General features: G+C 39.7%; 1 protein-coding gene across 1 annotated transcript in view; it reads right to left on the bottom strand.

The window, feature by feature from the left end:
- Positions 1-962: 962 nt before the first annotated feature.
- Positions 963-17,335, bottom strand: part of LOC102376935 (endoplasmic reticulum aminopeptidase 2-like) — a 32,321-nt gene continuing 15,948 nt past the window's right edge. Inside the window, exons 9-18 of the mRNA XM_006019697.3 lie at positions 14,945-15,013; positions 10,483-10,661; positions 10,315-10,394; positions 9,242-9,425; positions 8,466-8,622; positions 7,987-8,171; positions 5,669-5,833; positions 4,868-5,008; positions 3,595-3,676; positions 963-1,501 (exon numbers count right to left, since the gene is read on the bottom strand). Of these exons, the coding sequence (XP_006019759.1) occupies positions 1,358-1,501; positions 3,595-3,676; positions 4,868-5,008; positions 5,669-5,833; positions 7,987-8,171; positions 8,466-8,622; positions 9,242-9,425; positions 10,315-10,394; positions 10,483-10,661; positions 14,945-15,013 (1,386 nt within the window). The 3' untranslated portion in view covers positions 963-1,357. The remainder of the gene's footprint in view (positions 1,502-3,594; positions 3,677-4,867; positions 5,009-5,668; positions 5,834-7,986; positions 8,172-8,465; positions 8,623-9,241; positions 9,426-10,314; positions 10,395-10,482; positions 10,662-14,944; positions 15,014-17,335) is intronic.

Below are 17,335 nucleotides of genomic sequence, written 5' to 3' on the forward strand. Positions count from 1 at the left end.
AACACCTCTTTGCAGGTTCAAGCAAAAAGTTATTTTCTTAAAAGTGCTTTGGAGTGATTATTTTGAAAATCAGAATGTCTTTCCCTTTACCAAGGACACTGCTAATTCCTCTGTGACCACATATGCCACTTCAGGACAGGATCTCTATTGCCCATGGCTGAGCAGTTTGGGATGATTATGGAGTGGTGAAAGTCACACACACAAAATGTAGGTCTTGAAGACACTCAACACAAGTCTTAGATTTCCTTGAGTTCATTAGGTGGATAGGCATCTCAGGAACAAATCTTTGCATGCCTCTCAGGCTCCAGAGCTTGCCAAGGATAGCCAAATGCTCCTCAGCCATAACCAAGAGACCCGAGGCCTCATACCCTGTGCCAAAACTTGGAGGTGGGAGGTGGAGAAGCAGGCAGGGGTTCCTGCACTTGAGCCCTGTAAGAGCAGTCATTGGCTGTTTGCCCCACTCTCTCAAGGGACAAATTTCTGACCTTACTGACCTCCTACTTATGAAACAATAGACTGGTCTCTAAAGAAAAACCACCATCAAGGATTTTTTTCAGCCAACACACAATTTATATGCTGTAGCAATTTTAAAAGGTAGAAACTTCCTTATTACCATTTTTTCCAATGAAACTGAGCTGTTTTATTCTATTGTGTACCTCATGCAGCATGTTGCCTTTTGATACAATTATTCTATGATTTTCAGATTACCAAAGACAAATCACAGGTAAAGATGCTTTTTATTTACCAAACAGACAAAATATCTAACACAGTAGAATAAGCAGGGCAAACTGGTATGCCCAGATTCAGTGCAGCAGTAAAGAAGTTCATAGAAGTTACATAGGCAGACAAGGGTCTTTGGGGAAAACTGATATCTTCTATTGGACCAACTCAAATAGTTAAAAAAAAAAAAAATTTTCCAAGTCTTTAAGTTGGTCTAATAAAAGGTATCGGATACACCCAAAGAACCTTGTCTGCCTATGTCCTTAAACCAACACAGCTACAACCTACACCCCTGTAACATCGAAGTTACACACACCATCCACTCTTAATTTCAAAGTTAATTTAACAAATTTAATTAAACAAAAGCCTCCGCAGACACTCACAAAGCATTTCAAGTCTGCAGCTAAATTTCTTCAACCATCTTAATTGCCTAAACAGCCAAACAGAATCACATATATACACAAAACCAACATAAATGGGGTGTCCCAAATGACATAAAAATGCCACTGTGTCTGGAAAGTGTTCATTAGATGAAAGACATAATTAAACAATCTTGCTGATCAATAAAAATTATAGACATTTACATTTTTTACTGCTCTTAGTGATAACACAATCTTTTATCTGCCTCCGTGCAGCTTTACTGAAGATTTTCTAATATCCATTTCGTTAAAATATCTAAGTTTCTCTCCAGCCATTTTATATTTTTCTCAATGTTCTCCAGTGCAATCTGAGGTGCTCTCAGCTGTGATATTTCCTGTTTTGATGCAAAAAACAACTTCACCTATTAAACAAATGAAATAGAAGCAAAAAGTTAAGATTGCTATTGATAAGAAAAGCTTGACAAATAGTGACAGTCTTTAAAGGTTTGGCCTGGGAATAAAGCTTATGCTTACTATTGTGATTTATGTAGATGAGATAACTGACATCTTAAGGACTGAATAAGGACCTTCACAGCTAAAAGAGCTTCCTCTATCATGGCCTGGACTAATAAGGTTACTTAATTTTTTATAGTAAGCGTGTATCTTCTAAGGAACAGGTATAGATGTGAACCTGTCACAGACAAATTTGTGGATTACATGCCCAATGCTACCAGGAAACTATTAATGAAAATTTGTGAGTGAAGATGCTTCTAGACTAGTAAGAGGTCCAGCATGATGCAAAATTGAGTGTGTTGCAGGCCATACAATAAGATCCGCCTACTTTGTATTTACTTGAGACAACTTAATGCTAAAGGAGAAGGCATACTCCAGGGATTTAGCAGGAAAGAGGATAGAGTGAGTAAGTGTGGAAGGAATCTGAGGGGAAGAGACTGAGGGAGAGGACTGGAGTGAAGTGGTCAATCAGAAGAGGACAGTGAAAAGTCCAGTTGAACTGTAAAAAGCTCTCAGAACGTCTGACGGCTCAGACTTTAGTTGCTTCTGCACTTTATCCTATCAGCTGGAGTTTCTCTATAGGTTTCCTCCCAAAGCCATGGGGCAAAAGAGAGCATATTACCTAAGTTTTAGGCCCAAATCCTCAAAGATATGTAGGTACCTACTGAGTACTGATTTTGATGGATGCGAGGCACCTATATACCTTTGAAGATTTGGGCTCCAGTGCCTAGTTCAGTGTTGGAAATACACCAAAGGCTGAGCCTCAATAAAGAATATTGAGAGCCATGAGCAGAGAGAGGTAGTTAGCCATGTTAAACTGAAGGCAGGCAGAAGGCAGGGTAGTGATGCACCTTATAGACTAACTTGGTCTTTGGGTCAGATCTGGTACCTCTCCCCTGCTGCAAATTTTTGGATCCATGGGGAGACCATAGCCCTGCATGCTGGGTTGGGTGCCTGAACTGAGCACACAGGGCTGGGTGGAATCAGCAGTGAGCCCCAGGGCCCTATCTTGGTATGCAGAGGCAATACCAGGCCCTCAGGGCCCAATCCTAGTGAGGAAGCTGGGAGAGGGCAGTGCCAGGCCTCCAGGGCCCAATCCTGGCATGCAGGGGTGGGATGAATGGTACCAGGCCCCCAGGACCCAGAGGGGGAAAAGTCTGAGCACCACTGAGAAATGCATAAGCATTAATGAGGAAAAGCAGACTTCATCAGATGCTATGAAAAGACGTGTACAAAAAGAGCCATGTTACACTTTGAATACCTCACATAATGGCATCTTCAGGGTCTCAGATTGTTCTCATTAACATCTCCCTTTGCCTAATGTTGGCAGATGAATTCTAAAACAGAACTAGCTGCAAAATGTTACAAATTATTCCTTAAGTGCCTCAACCTGCAGTTGGCAGATAAGATTCTTTGGGTAAATCTGATTTCTTTTATTAGACCAATTATATTTTCTCAACCTGCAGTTCACACTGACTTGGTAAACAAAGCCTAACTCTCGGAGATTGCTTTATAGGAGTCTGTATAGAGTCAAGTTCTGGTCTGAAATACAATTTAATATGGTTGAACATTAATATTTATACAATGCCTGTGATAGATACTGGAAGCAAGTAGGCTGACATAGAAATCAAACAACTCTGAACAACAGGTATGAACACTATAATTTAAAAAGCTAGTTTTCATAGGCAAAACTTTCATTATAACCTTGCCAGTCCACTCCAGAGTTCATTCAATAAAAGGACACATAGTCCTCTCTTCCTATGGGTACTTATAATAGCTTTTCCTAAATAATTAAACTGAAACTAAGTCCATACATACTTTGGCCCAAGTAGCAAGCTCTCTCCATCACAAAAGACTTTTTTTTAGATTTTTACACTTAACAGAGCATGCTAATACATGCAATAAAGGCCCCCAAATGTGCAAGTTCAGAGTCACTGACAGTGATTTATGTAGCAAGAATGTAAATGACCCATGTAATGTTCTCTTTAAGCTTCAGACTAACCTCTTCCAATTCTTGTTTTGAAGAAAAGCGTGATGTTGCTCCAAGTATAATGGTTCTCATTGAAAAAGATCCCAGGGAAAATCTGAAGGAAAAAAGAGGGAATTACAGACCATATCAATTTATCTCCATGTAAACTTTAATAGCAACAGAGGTTAGTATTAGTTCAAGCTGGTAGCATATGAATACTTCTTTGAATTGCCACATGAAAAAAAAATTCAAATTTTCAATTTATTTTATTGATCTCACACGTTGGACTATCAAGGGCCGAAACAGTTGTGATAATTAGTGTCCTCAGGCAGGGTATACCTGTTATTCTCTGCCTTGCAGTAAAAGCTTCATTAAAAATACCTGCACTTCTGCTGCTAGGTGCCTTTCATGGGCATAGGCAAATATAACAATTCTATTGATGCAATGATCTTCAAGGATGCTGATATAAGCTGTTTCAATGTAACTGTTACATCTGCATACTACAAGTATAACAGAACTGTTATAACTTTAACGGTGCTTTCTTTAGGGTCAAAATTAAGCAATTTAGGTAACTTTTATTGATTGCTACAAGATCATGAAGACTAATAGTTCATACACGCTGCAGCTCTCCCCACTCTTTAAAGCAGCTAAAACGTACATTTGTCCATATTCCAGTCTCTACTCAAAGCCTTGGAGAGACCCATTCTTCATTTTCCAGCTACTAGATAATTATAGCCCCCAGTGCACAGGTTGCCTGGAATTTATGCAGTAACATGCCACATTTTAACCAGATCACCCACATAGTGGATCTTTTTAATTGAACATCTCTAGTCAGGGAGAGAATAGAAACGTAGAATTGCCCCTAAATTCCTGCTTCTTGACTAACAATATGAAACTACCTCGGTCAGTTTTTACTGTTGTTTCACAGTTAGTGAAATGATTTCTTTACAGTTTGGGATTAAAGCAAAACATTTTATCTCCTCGGTCCTTGAGTTTACTATATATTTTTCTCTACTTTAGCATCAGTAATGCTGAGAATGAAGATTAGTTAAGAAGGAAAATTATAGACGTTTGCTCTTCAGTATTTTTTCACATCAAATAAAAAAGATATTCAAAACCTGATTTAACTGCAGATCTCACAGAAATATGGAAAGGTAGTTAAGTATTCTCCTCCTTTTTCAGGAGGAAGGAGTTTAGGCACAGAGTAGTAAAATTGCTTGTCCAGGGTCATGGGAATACAATTTATCACCTCCCTTTCAAGCCATGTTGTAACTATGCTGCTTCCAGTCCTTGTGCAAATACTAACTTTTCTAGAAGCTTGCTCCAATTTTTCTTGACAAAGTTCCATGCAAGGAGTTGTCCAGCTGGATTCATACTGACTCTATAGATAACTGATGGCAGATCTTGAGTCTTGATTACATTTCCCTCCATTCCAAGTTCCAGTAGCCTACAACATCCCAGGAAAGCAAGGAAAGGGTAGATTAGGTATTTACAGGTGGTGATATATGTAATATTAGTTATGTTAGGAAGATTTGAAAAGATAAGGCCTTTCGTGATCTCAGACAGGATTTTAAAAAATATATATATTTAGCAATTACATGCACTTACAGGTACATATGTATATAGTTTAACATATTTTTCAGTATTAATTTGAATATTCTAAGATTCTCCAAGGACTCACAGCAATGGTATATTGGTTCTCTATAAACTGACACCCATCTTTAACTCCATCACAGTGGTTCAAAATATGCCAAACAAAGTCTGATTCACCCTGTTTATTCTCTTTCTCCTTTTGGTGCCTAAACTGCCATATTATCACGATGAAAGTACATAGGTGAATAAAAAAGAAAGACAGAACCAGTGTGTGCTGTTATTGTTTTTGCTATGAGACTTATCTCAGGGTAGATTGCTGCTTTTTACCTTTTCCAGCATGTTAATTTTTTGCATACCTTGCTCAGTAATCAAACCATAAACACCCAAAAAGGTGCATCATAAAAGAGTCATATCAACAGGCTGCAACTAAGTTACTTCACAAGGATCAAGTTAGCTACATGATTAAAGCAGAGAAAATAAACACTGGAGTAAATAATTATGTACTGTATCCCACCTTGCTAGGTTTGCATCATCTTTGCAACTCGCCAATGCCGAATTGATTTTTGTCTGTTCAGCACCAGACACGGACACTTTATATCTTTCCAAAAGAAAATTCCAGCCTGTAGGTGTTTCAGATCCAGCAGAATATACTGTCTTCATGACATCAGAAGGAATATTACTAAACAGAAAATTCAGGGTTATGATTTGGTGTTTTTAATGGCTGAATTACAATAAAAAAATATGGAAACTTTCATTTGCTAATGTATAAAAAAATTTAACTAAAAGGAAACTTTCCAGCATCTCTTGGCTATCTTGCTGTGACAGAAGAGCTGTCCTTGTTTTCAAACTAAGTATTGTCGATTTACTCTATGTAACATAGCCACATTATTGTATTTAATCACACAGATATACCACAAACACAAAACACTGTGAAGGCAAATAAAAAAAAAGACTGGTTCTGCCCTGAAAGGTATACAATCTGTGACCCTAATCCAGCATATTTAGGATCTTGCCTAATTTTACACACCATGAGTAGCCCTTTCATCTCTATAATAAAACACAAATTAGCCTCAGCAAAGTTAAGGAAGTAGATAAGGAAAAGAGTGTGTGGGAAGGATCATGAGGTACACTTACTGCTGAATATGAAGCTTACTAGCTCTTGGGGAAAGGAAGGGATTGTATTCGTTTGTTTTTCCATTGCTCTATGAAAATTTTGAGGACAAAGGGAAAAAAAGAACACAAGTGTAGGTCAGGATGGAAGGAGGTCTTTTTCAGTCACAAAGCGGGGATGAATAACCTTTTCAGAAAAGAGCAGTCTCTGAGATTTCAGTGAGCCACCCTGACACAGACTTCCTAAGGGAAATCAGTGGAATTCAGTATTCATGCAGAGTTTTGCCCTGGTGGAACTCATAGCCTTATGGGTAGGAAGTTGTTCTTTGAAAGGACTGAAACTTTCTTTATATTTGAGCAGCGCCTTGTGCACTGTGAATGATACCAGCAACAGCGAATAATGTTAGGGGATGGGTTCAATCTCATTACCACTAGGGACTAAAACCAGCACACTTCATTTAGGAGAGTAGGAACGTTATAAAACCATAATAGCTTTTAAATCCAACCTGTAAAAAGCCTAGAGAGTGCGGGCTCGAGAAAAAGCTAGAGATATTTTGGAATTAAGTACAGTCTGGCAGAAGGGTCTGGAGCTGAGAGCAGACATTGCTTCTTTTTGTTTGTTTTTTCTTATGTCCAGGAGTACAGGACTTTGGGTATTGTAGATAAATAGGATTGCAACAAAGAAACACCTAACTCCATTTCAGTTTTACTATGCAGGATCTTGAACACTACTCAAAATCCTAAATATTTGGCTAATTGTTTATACTAAAGAGCTGAAATAATAATAATAATAATAATAATAATAGTGGAGATAAAACAGTAAAGAGCTAAACAAAAAAATAATTCTTTTTTTTATGCTAGCATATTCTGGCATCCCTGTATGGCACTGGGGAAGCAAACAGGCAAAAAAAAAAAGGCAGACATAAAAACTAAAGGCCTATGCTAAGAAACTTAAATCTGTCAGCTACATGAGACATTTATTGTGGACTACACTAATTAGCTCTGCAGTAAATGCCTTGCATCTACACATGCAGTGCTATTAGGCAGGAGTAAACTAATTAACTCTGCAGCAGGTACTAGTACTATTTACAAGTACTATCCTGTTGTGGAGTTTTTTTACTCCACAGCACTGCACGTGTAGACACTGACATGGCTGGCTGGGGCGCAAGGGTGCTTCAGTGCAAGGGCTGCCTGCCAGTGGTGCTAGCCTCACACTGGAGCACCCTCATGCCCCAGCCAAGCCTTCCATAGCTCGCTGAGCTGGGCAGAAGCACCCTGGGGCTGTCAGGCTGGCCCCCAAGTCCCCTGCTAGCCTGGGCTGCTCCAACCTGACTCAACGAGCTGTGGTCCCTGACACACTTTCAAATGGTGTACCTGGGAGCAATAAACTCCAGTGCAATAAAACACCAGAGTTTATTGCTTCACATTAATTGCACATGTAGATGCACCTACAGACTCCTGTATCTGTATGCGGCAACTTGGAAAGGCAGGGAAGATAAGAGAGTGCCTCACAGTGGGTGTGAGTTACACTACAAGTTAACATATTTAACATGGGTAACTGAAAGAGGAGATTTTCTGGTACTGTTTTCTGATAACAAAAGATTTCCCACATAGTTTGCAAAGCATTGCTATGCCTTTAAACCCTATGCTGGAAAAAATAACCAGAAAGTACAGTGAAAGAAATGTAAACAAAGAACAGTAGGTAGAAAATAAATCATTTACTTTAATTTTCCACCAAATCCCATCCACTTCCCGAAAAGCTCATTTGCCTTCTGGAGGCAGGGAGGATATTGCAAGTCGTATGCCAGTTGAAGGAGATTTGAACGAAGCATTCTGTCAGAAACTGAGCCCTCATCACTCCAGGTCTGTCTATCAATCACTGGCTTAAAATACTGCAGGAGGTACTGCTGCAGAGAGAATACAACATAGTTTATTTATAGTTTATTTATAGGTAGTGAAATCTGGCATCCTAAGCACATTCAAGATGTCTAATAAAAAATTAGTCAATTCTGCATTAAAAGTAGCATTTCCACATGTCATAGATGCACCATTAGATTAATAACAGGCAATATGTCCCTCTAGTACAAAGAAATACTTCAGCTGTCAGCAATAAATGTCATGGAAACAGAGATGAAAGTTAATAAACTTCATCTGGGTGATACATGTGGGACTTCATATGTGGTACAATCTTAGAAATGAACCTTAAGACTTTTTGTGACATCAGAAATATTTCTTCTTTCCACCATGTGGTAGATCCCTTCCAGGTAGCCCAAGCCTTTCAGTAGTACTATGTTACTGGTTTCATGCTGGAGATACCGAGTCAGATCAAGGGCTCTGTCCAGAGATAGCCTGCCTGCACTGAAAAAGAATATTTCTTAAATAAGTTATAATCTGACAACATACAATAGAGAAGGCAGGGAATGACATCCCTCTAATTAGTCTTTCTTACCCAGAGATATACAGGCTGATCTACCAAGATCACTTGTGGATTCCTTCCACAAGGACCTTACAACCTTGGGCTTATTGTAAGGAGTTGTGCCAGAAGTCTATTTCTCACAGGCTATTAGGACACAAGTGCCTTGTGTTCAGAGAAACATGGGCACTGCTTACATGCCAATCTCTCCAATTGAGGCAGGAAGAAGGCAGAGCCTTCTTTGTAAATTAATTAGTGTTTCCACCAACAAATCTTTCTTTCTGTATTTCTTTCTAAATGTGTCTCTCTACATTGTTTTTCTTCAACTCGGAGCCTTTTCCGCTACCCCTCTTATGGAAGCACCAGCACACCACCGTTTGAGGAAATCTAGTGAATGACTTTTCCTAGTTCATAAATGACAATACCATTCAGAATTCTCCTCTAAGAAACTTTGGGGGATTTGCCTCATCATGAATACTGCATCTGTGATTCCCTTACAAGTCCAAATGGCATTTTAACCTGCACCAACCTATTGTGGTTGTTTTTAAAAAGAATCATTATTACCTGACCAGTTGGAATGCATTATGAATCAGGTTTGCTCTGTCCTTGTAACTGAAGATGGTGTAGTTCTGATTCAGCAGTTTAATAATGTTATTCCATCCATTCCCTTCATAGTGTACAATGTAATAGCCATTCATGTCCACATTGAGTTTTACCCAGTTCACATCTTCCTCCAGTTCTATGGTGTCTGAGAGCAGGAAAACATTATTGAAACAATTAAACAAACATTTTTAGTGATATTTACCAATGCAACCAAACATATTCTGTGGTATTTATATTGCAGGAAAGTGATCTTAATTCTTCTATGGAAGAATTATATGGCATTGATTCGAACCCCTGCCACATCTTCTGCTTCATTTGTTGCTAACAATTAAAATATATTCTTCTTCATAGTTGAGATATTAAACTTTAGGGCCAAGCACATTGTAGTGTAGACTCATAGTTAGGTTTCTTTTGCTTTTGAAATGTTTTGTATCATTTTAGCAGTAAATGTCAACAAATTAACTCTGAACTTTTGAAAAAAGGGCGAATCTACCCTTTTAAGTTACATAATTTCAAGAAACATAGCAATGAAATGAACACAGTTTACAGGGCTCCAATCACATAAGACATCCTATATTTGTAACTCTTTGAGGACTGAAGAATTTTAAATGAGTGCTAAGGGGGTGCTGTAGAAGCATCAGAACTGCACAACATCTTTCAGACAAATACTGTAGTTCACTTGCCAACAGGGCAGGTTTTGGTTGGGGGGAGTGCGTTCATGAATTTGGGTCTGTTCCAGTGCTCAATTTTGTATTCCAAAAGGATGACTGACACTAAAATTAGCAAAATTTAATTTTAGATCTTTTATAAAATAATAAGAAATTCTAAAAAGTTTCATTTTAGCTGAAACCTGAAGCTATTCTTTTTCAAGTTTTGTTTTAGCAGGAAAAACAAAACACATTTCATTTTGGATGGACACAAAATATTTTTTTCCTCAACTTTTTTTGGTCTGGCCAATATTTTGTGCAGCTCTTGTAAGCACTAAGAAGACAGTAGGACTACAATACAAAATAGGCAATAAGCCAATCTCCAACCTGATTGATTCTTCATTAAATGCCTTCCAATACTCTTAGAGTGGCTTGTGATGTAAGTCAAGGGAACTTGCCAGAGGAAACTAGAAGTAGGAGTGAACAGGAAAATTAAACCACAACGTCTAAGGCTTCCAAATGTTTACATGAAATTCCACAAACATCTTGAATTACCCAGTTTGCATTGAGGTCCACAAAGGATCATCTGGTAAAATGCCTTTCAGGAAGCGTTCTTGTTTTATTTTGATTCTTTTCTCATTTTGTTCAACAGTAATCAATGGAAGTCCTTTCTGGAGTGTCCAAGTGTTCATTATCTCAGTGACATCAAAGTGTTCTCTGACATAACAGTTATGCTGAGAACACGAAAGAAAAAATTAGTTGCCTCAACAGTACAAGACTCCTTTTAAATGAGAAAATAGTCTGCAGTCAGAAAGAGTTAAGTCATATGCCTTTAAATTAATTGGTTCCATAAAATAGCCCAAGAAAAAAAGACACGTATTTTAGCAGTCCTCAAGCAATTTAACTGGAACACAATGAGATTATTTCTCCTCTGATACGCTGGTTTGAATCAGGAGTATGATCATTAAATCTCAAACTAGTATACGTAAGAGATGAATTGTGTCACTTTGTGCATCCTTATTATGAGGTTCTCTGATGGCCCATTTAAAAGATTGTACTTGTAGCTTTACATATTCTTTGTCATAAGCACCTGTATTGTGCTTTAGATCAGTATAACGGACTAGACCTATAATACTTCCATGATGACTATTTATGCTGTAGGCATTGCAAAACTGTGTCACATCAGGTTGAACATGCTGCCCTCCTAAATGTAACAAAGTTTTATACACAACAGTGGAACAGATGCTGGACTATGCTCACTCATATACTCTGGCTGCTTTGCAGAACTACAGTAGTGTACCAGTGAATCTGACCATGGGTGTAATAGAAGCTGACAGCCACATCAAAATTACCAAGTGGAGATGGGTGCCTGCCTGCATCTGCCACTGAGGTTTTTATGAATCCTGAAGATGCGCACTCCTGTTTCCATACTAGATGTATTGCCCCTCTGTAGCCTTCCAAATACATCTCCTGATAGACCATGTGCTATCATGAATTATATTTAGGGGACATTAATAATTCAAAGTCTTCTCCAGATTTTGACAAAGACGTGCTTCTCCATCACTGAGGGAAGAATATAACCAGCTACTATCCTCTACTCGTCTTCTGCAGAGGTACTTATACATATTAAGAGAATAATCTTTAAGAAAAAAAAAAAACACTCTGACCAAAAATGGTGAAAAGTACATTAGATGTTATTTTCTTTGTAATAACCCGAGATGCTACACAAGTCAGGGAATCTGTTCTTTTTAGAATGAGTACACATTATTAGGTATATTAAAAACCATTTAAAGCTAATTATTTCCCTTTCATAGATTTCATAGACATTACGGCTGGAAGGGACCTCGGAAGATCATCGAGTCCAGCCCCCTGCCCAAAGGGCAGGAAGTCAGCTGGGGTCATAGGATCCTAGCAAGATAAGCATCCAGTTTGCTTTTGAAGGTGTTCAATGTAGGCGCTTGAACCACCTCCAGTGGCAGGCAGTTCCAGACCTTGGGGGCTCGGACAGTAAAGAAATTCTTCCTTATGTCCAGCCTGAAACGGTCTTGTAGTAGTTTATGACCGTTCGACCTAGTCGTCATCCCTTGGGGTGCTCTGGTGAACAAACGTTCCCCCAGATACTGGTGGTCACCCCTGATAAACTTGTAGGTGGCCATCAGATCACCCCTGAGCCTGTGCTTTTCTAGGCTAAAGAGCCCCATGGCTCTCAGCCTGTCATCGTAGGGTCTGCTTCCCTGACCTCTGATCATGCGCGTGGCTCTTCTCTGGACTCTCTCAAGCTTCTCCACATCCTTTTTGAATTGTGGAGCCCAAAACTGGACACAGTACTCCAGCTGCGGCCTCACTAAGGCCGAGTACAGGGGGAGAATGATGTCCGGGGATTTGCTTGAGAAGCATCTATGGATGCAAGCCAGCGTTTTGCTCACTTTACTAGCTGCAGCATTGCATTGCAGGCTCATGTTCATCTTGTGGTCAATGATGACCCCCAAGTCTCTTTCTTCCATAGTGCTAGCCAGCGTAGCACTGCTGAGCCTATAAGGATGCTGTGGGTTTTTCTTCCCAAGGTGGAGAACCTTGCATTTATTGGCGTTGAACACCATCAGATTCTCGTCCGCCAACTTGCTGAGCCTGTCCAGGTCAGCCTGGATCACCCGCCTTTCTTCTGGTGTGGATGCTTTGCCCCAAAGTTTGGTGTCATCGGCGAACTTGGCCAGTCCGCTTCTGACTCCAGTGTCCACATCATTAATGAAGACGTTGAACAGTATGGGTGCAAGGACAGAGCCTTGGGGGACCCCACTGGTCACAGGACACCACGATGAGTGACTTCCATCGATTACTACCCTCTGGGTCCAACCCCGGAGCCAATTTTCCAGCCAGCGGATCGTGGAGGACCCAAGGCGACAATTGGCCAGTTTCTCCAAGAGGCGATCATGGGACACCAGATCGAAGGCTTTTTTGAAGTCAAGATATATGACATCAATCTCTTCTCCCTTGTCCAGGTGATAGGTCACCTGGTCGTAGAAGGAAATGAGATTGGTCAAGCAAGACCTACCCGCAACAAACCCGTGCTGGCTATCCCTTAAGATGTTGACGTCGGCCAGTCCATTAAGGATGGCCTCTTTAATAAACTTTTCTAAGATCTTCCCCGGGATAGAAGTCAGGCTGATGGGCCTATAGTTAGCCGGATCCACTTTCCTCCCTTTCTTGAAGATAGGCACCACATTGGCCTTCTTCCAGTCTTCGGGCACTACACCAGAGCGCCAAGAGTTTTCAAAGATCCGTGCTAGAGGCTGGGCTATGATGCTCGCCAGCTCCTTGAGTACCCTGGGGTGAAGATTGTCAGGGCCAGCTGACTTGAAGGTATCCAGCTTCTCAAGATGTTCCTTCAGAAAGTCAGCATTAATGGAGGGCAGGGGGGTCCAATGTTGCCCCTGCTTTTCCTCCAGCTCCCCACATATCTGAAAAAGGACTTTTTATTGTCCTTGATGCTCGAAGCTAGTTGGAGTTCAGTTGCAGCCTTGGCTTTAATGAAGCTGACATTTTCTAGACTGCTTTCATAAGTGATCCCAGCCATATGAGGCTACATAGTGATCTACTGCACACTCGAGTGCTCTTTCAAGACTAAAATTACTTAATACGATATTTGACAGTACAATTCAGAACGTTCTTTTCAATTGTTTAAAATACCTTCTTGGCCTTTTGCATCTCAAACATGTTCTTATTTTTGTTCCACTGCTGTTTATATGTTTCAATATTTACAGTTGCTTATTTATGGCAATATTTTTCTTACTGAGATGGCCTCATGAAATGTGTCCCATTGCATAAAAGACTCTAGTGAAAAATAGCTGAAAGTAGCTATATTCAAATGAGCAATAGCAAACTACCTTATGATCTACAAGTCAAAATAGAAATATTCAAATAGTGAAAGCAAGGACATGTAACTAGTACAAAAATATATTAATTTTATCAAAAAGGCTAAGGTGAAAAATGATTTACAAGTAGCATAAAAGGCAACAAAAAGGCTTTGTAAATAAATTAGATGACAACAAAGAAAGGGATAGGTTCATCACTAACCAAGAAAGGAGAGCAAATAATAGGTGATGCAGGGAAAGCTGAAGTACTTTGTGCCTCCTTCCCTTTACTAAAGTTATTAATTGTACACAGTTATTTAATTAAAATCATTTTTGCAAGGAAGCAGGAACACAGGCCAGAATGCAGAAAGAACAGGTTCAAGCAGTGTTTCTCAAACCATGGATTGTGACCCAAAAGTGGGCCGCAAGAATATTTGAAAGGGTCATGAACAATCACAGAAAAACATGGAAAACCATGGGTTTTTCCTTGCAGGCTGGCAGCATTGCAGCCTGAAAGGGGATACTTGAGGCTGGGGGGGGAGCAGGATACAGGGGGAGCCATGTATATGTGCACATGCACACATGCACATGGCAGCCAGGCAGGGTGGAGAGCGGCTCCTGCAGCTCTCTGCAGGTAAGTCTATGTGGTCGGGGGGGCATAGGCAACACTGGGAGAGGAGGGGGGCACAGGAGACATGTTGGGGGCTGGGGGGCATGTGTGCCTGCAAATTTGTGCAGGCACAGGGCTGCAGCATGGCCAGACCAGCATAGGCAGAACAGCAGGTGGGTCCCAGCACAGAAGGGTGAAGTGGGGCAGTGAGACGAGTTGCCAGCAGCCTGGCCATGGTGGCAGGGTAGAGTCGCGGCCCAGCATGCAAGCAGCTGGCACAGGAAGGAGGTGAGGAGAGTGTGGGTCTCCTCCTATCCATCCGCATGCTGCTGGCAACACCGCTGGGGTGAGGTTCATGGCAGTGGCAGCAACTAGTCTTGCTGCCCTGCTCTATCCACCTGTGTTGGAACCCACCCACTTGTAGCACAACCACTGCATGAGGAAAATTTGATGTATCTGCTCAATTCTATATAAAATAACAGTTACAATATCATGATGCATTTGCTTATACCACTCTGCAGAAGTCTAATAATGAAAAAACAATCTACATACTCACTATGTTCTTAGAAGCCTGACTTTTTGTGTAACAGTATTTAGCAGAAGCAAAATCCTCCTCTGAGCAAGTCTGAAAAATACAGGATTAGTAAGTCAGATTGAAAACACCCTTTTCTGTATACTTAATTTTCATGTAAATGTTAGTTGTTATCCATAAGAAACATTTCATCCAGTCACCAACCCTTAAAATTAATTTTCCCTGCAGAAATGCCTTAGAGCCATTAGTGATACCAAAATAAAATTTTCTAAAACTTCTTCTGATATTGTCCTTAAAAATATGAAACACATCTTTCACAAGGCATTTTGGAGTATGACTGGTCCCTTTTAAAAATGTATTCTTTGTACAGGTATCCAGGTTGTAGCCATATTGGTCTAGAGGAAAAAAGCAAGGCTTGTGGTAGAGGTGATATCTTTTATCAGACCAAGATTTTTGCAAAAAAAATTCTTTAATTCTTTGATTGCTTATTCCTTGTACACACATTCAGTGTTTAGACTAGTTTGCAACCAGTGTATGGTTCTCATCACTGGTACCACTCACCTTTTCAGATCAGACATCAGTGATAGGCAATCTCAGTGATTTTGATGCCTTTGAATTCTTATGTGGAACTTGACACTGGAACTGTCCTTGTGCCTACTCATTGCGTCTTTTCATAATCTTTAGCTGCAGGCTGACTCCAGCAGAATTATAAAACCAAAGCTACTTGCAGTGTATAAAGTGTACACTGGTCATTATCATATCTTTATAAAATGGTTTTAAATACATTACATTACTGTTTAGATGTAAGCCTTACAGATTTCCAAGATGTTTTTTCTCTTTTGTTTCTTCATATGTCCTGAACATGAGGTAGAAGCCCTCAGGCTCTAGAAGCTGGAAGGGGAGATATGACATATACAGACTGATCTATTCCATGCCTGCTTAAATACTCTTCCCCTTTGAATGTACTCACTGCCACTAAGCAAGACAGGAGACAGCTAGATGGATCTGTGGTCTGATCCAGTATGCCATTTCTTATGTGTTTGTCTTCCTTAAGCCTAACCTCTTTTTTTACTATCTATGCTGTCATTTTTTTTTTCTTTCCACTTACTGAGTTATTGCTTTGCTGATGATACTCAGTTGTATTTTTCCTTAGAGGCTGACTTTTCTTTAGGTATATGAATCTTATTACTAGTTAAGTTGCAGAGTTGAATGAAGGATCAGTTTTTCCTGACACATGCCATATCCCAACAATGTTTGGTTACCTTCTCTATGAATACATCAGAGATAGACCTAGCTCATTGAACCTAATTCTTACATAGATGAAATGGTCATTGTTTTTTACTTTGATGACATTTTTTTCCCATTTAGACCACTTGAAAAACTGGCCTAGCTTCTTTTATGTTACCTGATAAATGTGCAAAACTGTTAACTTTATCCTCGCAAATAGATTGCTGTATTTGCTCGCACACAATGTGCCCCTGACTATTATACACACCTTGCTTTTGAAAGACAGAATGAAGAAAAATAATTTTTTTTCCAGACCAGAAACATAGCCTACTCTTCAGCTGACTTGCTCTCCCATTCCTGTTTAACTAAAGCTCAAACCCTGGCTGCTACTAAAGATTCATTTCCATGGGTGCATCTATGATTTTGAAAATAGCTAACGTCTCTAGGGCTGTGAAATAGGAGGAGAGAGTGTCCAGGAGTAGCTAGTAGACAGCAAACTCACTTAGAGTAGTAGCTTGATTAGTGGAACATCAAGACCATTAAAAAGAAGAGGTGGTCATTAACACTTCTGGAATAAAGAACAAGGAACCATTAAGTTGCCTGAATAGTAATGCAACAACTGCTGCACTATGGAGCAGGAATCAAAGCAGGGTGCTTGTTTCCCAGGCAGATATTCAGATCCCCACTTAATAGGAATTTGGGGTAGGGCAATTTTTGAGAAAATGGTGTGAGTTGTATGTGATAAAATATAGTAATGTGCTTTTGAGATCTAAATGCTGGACAAATATAATGCTTTGCTTTACAATCGCCCTAAAAAATAAATCACATAATAAACCAAAGAACTATGGTACAGGATTCTTTATACCCATTGCTAATTCCTCCAAAATATGAAATAATTTATTGTACAATGTACACCAATGATTCCTCATGGATCAAAGCTTGCACTGAGTTTATTATCGTTCAACTAGTGTTTAGGACATCACAGCAACTGAGCCAAATCTATTTAATGAACTTCTTAGATCCTAACACTTCAAGTCACATTGTTACACAGAAGTAGATTTATTTGCTTTCCCAGTTCCACAATTACAGGCTAATCCTCCAAGGCGCTGACTTCAGTAAGAATTAGTCACAGTCAATATGCCCTTCCATTCTGGAACTTTCTCTTCTCTGATGTTTGTGCCAATTTGC

The sequence above is a fragment of the Alligator sinensis genome, unplaced genomic scaffold (genome assembly GCF_000455745.1).
Source record: "Alligator sinensis unplaced genomic scaffold, ASM45574v1 scaffold223_1, whole genome shotgun sequence".
Classification (NCBI taxonomy): Eukaryota; Metazoa; Chordata; order Crocodylia; family Alligatoridae; genus Alligator; species Alligator sinensis.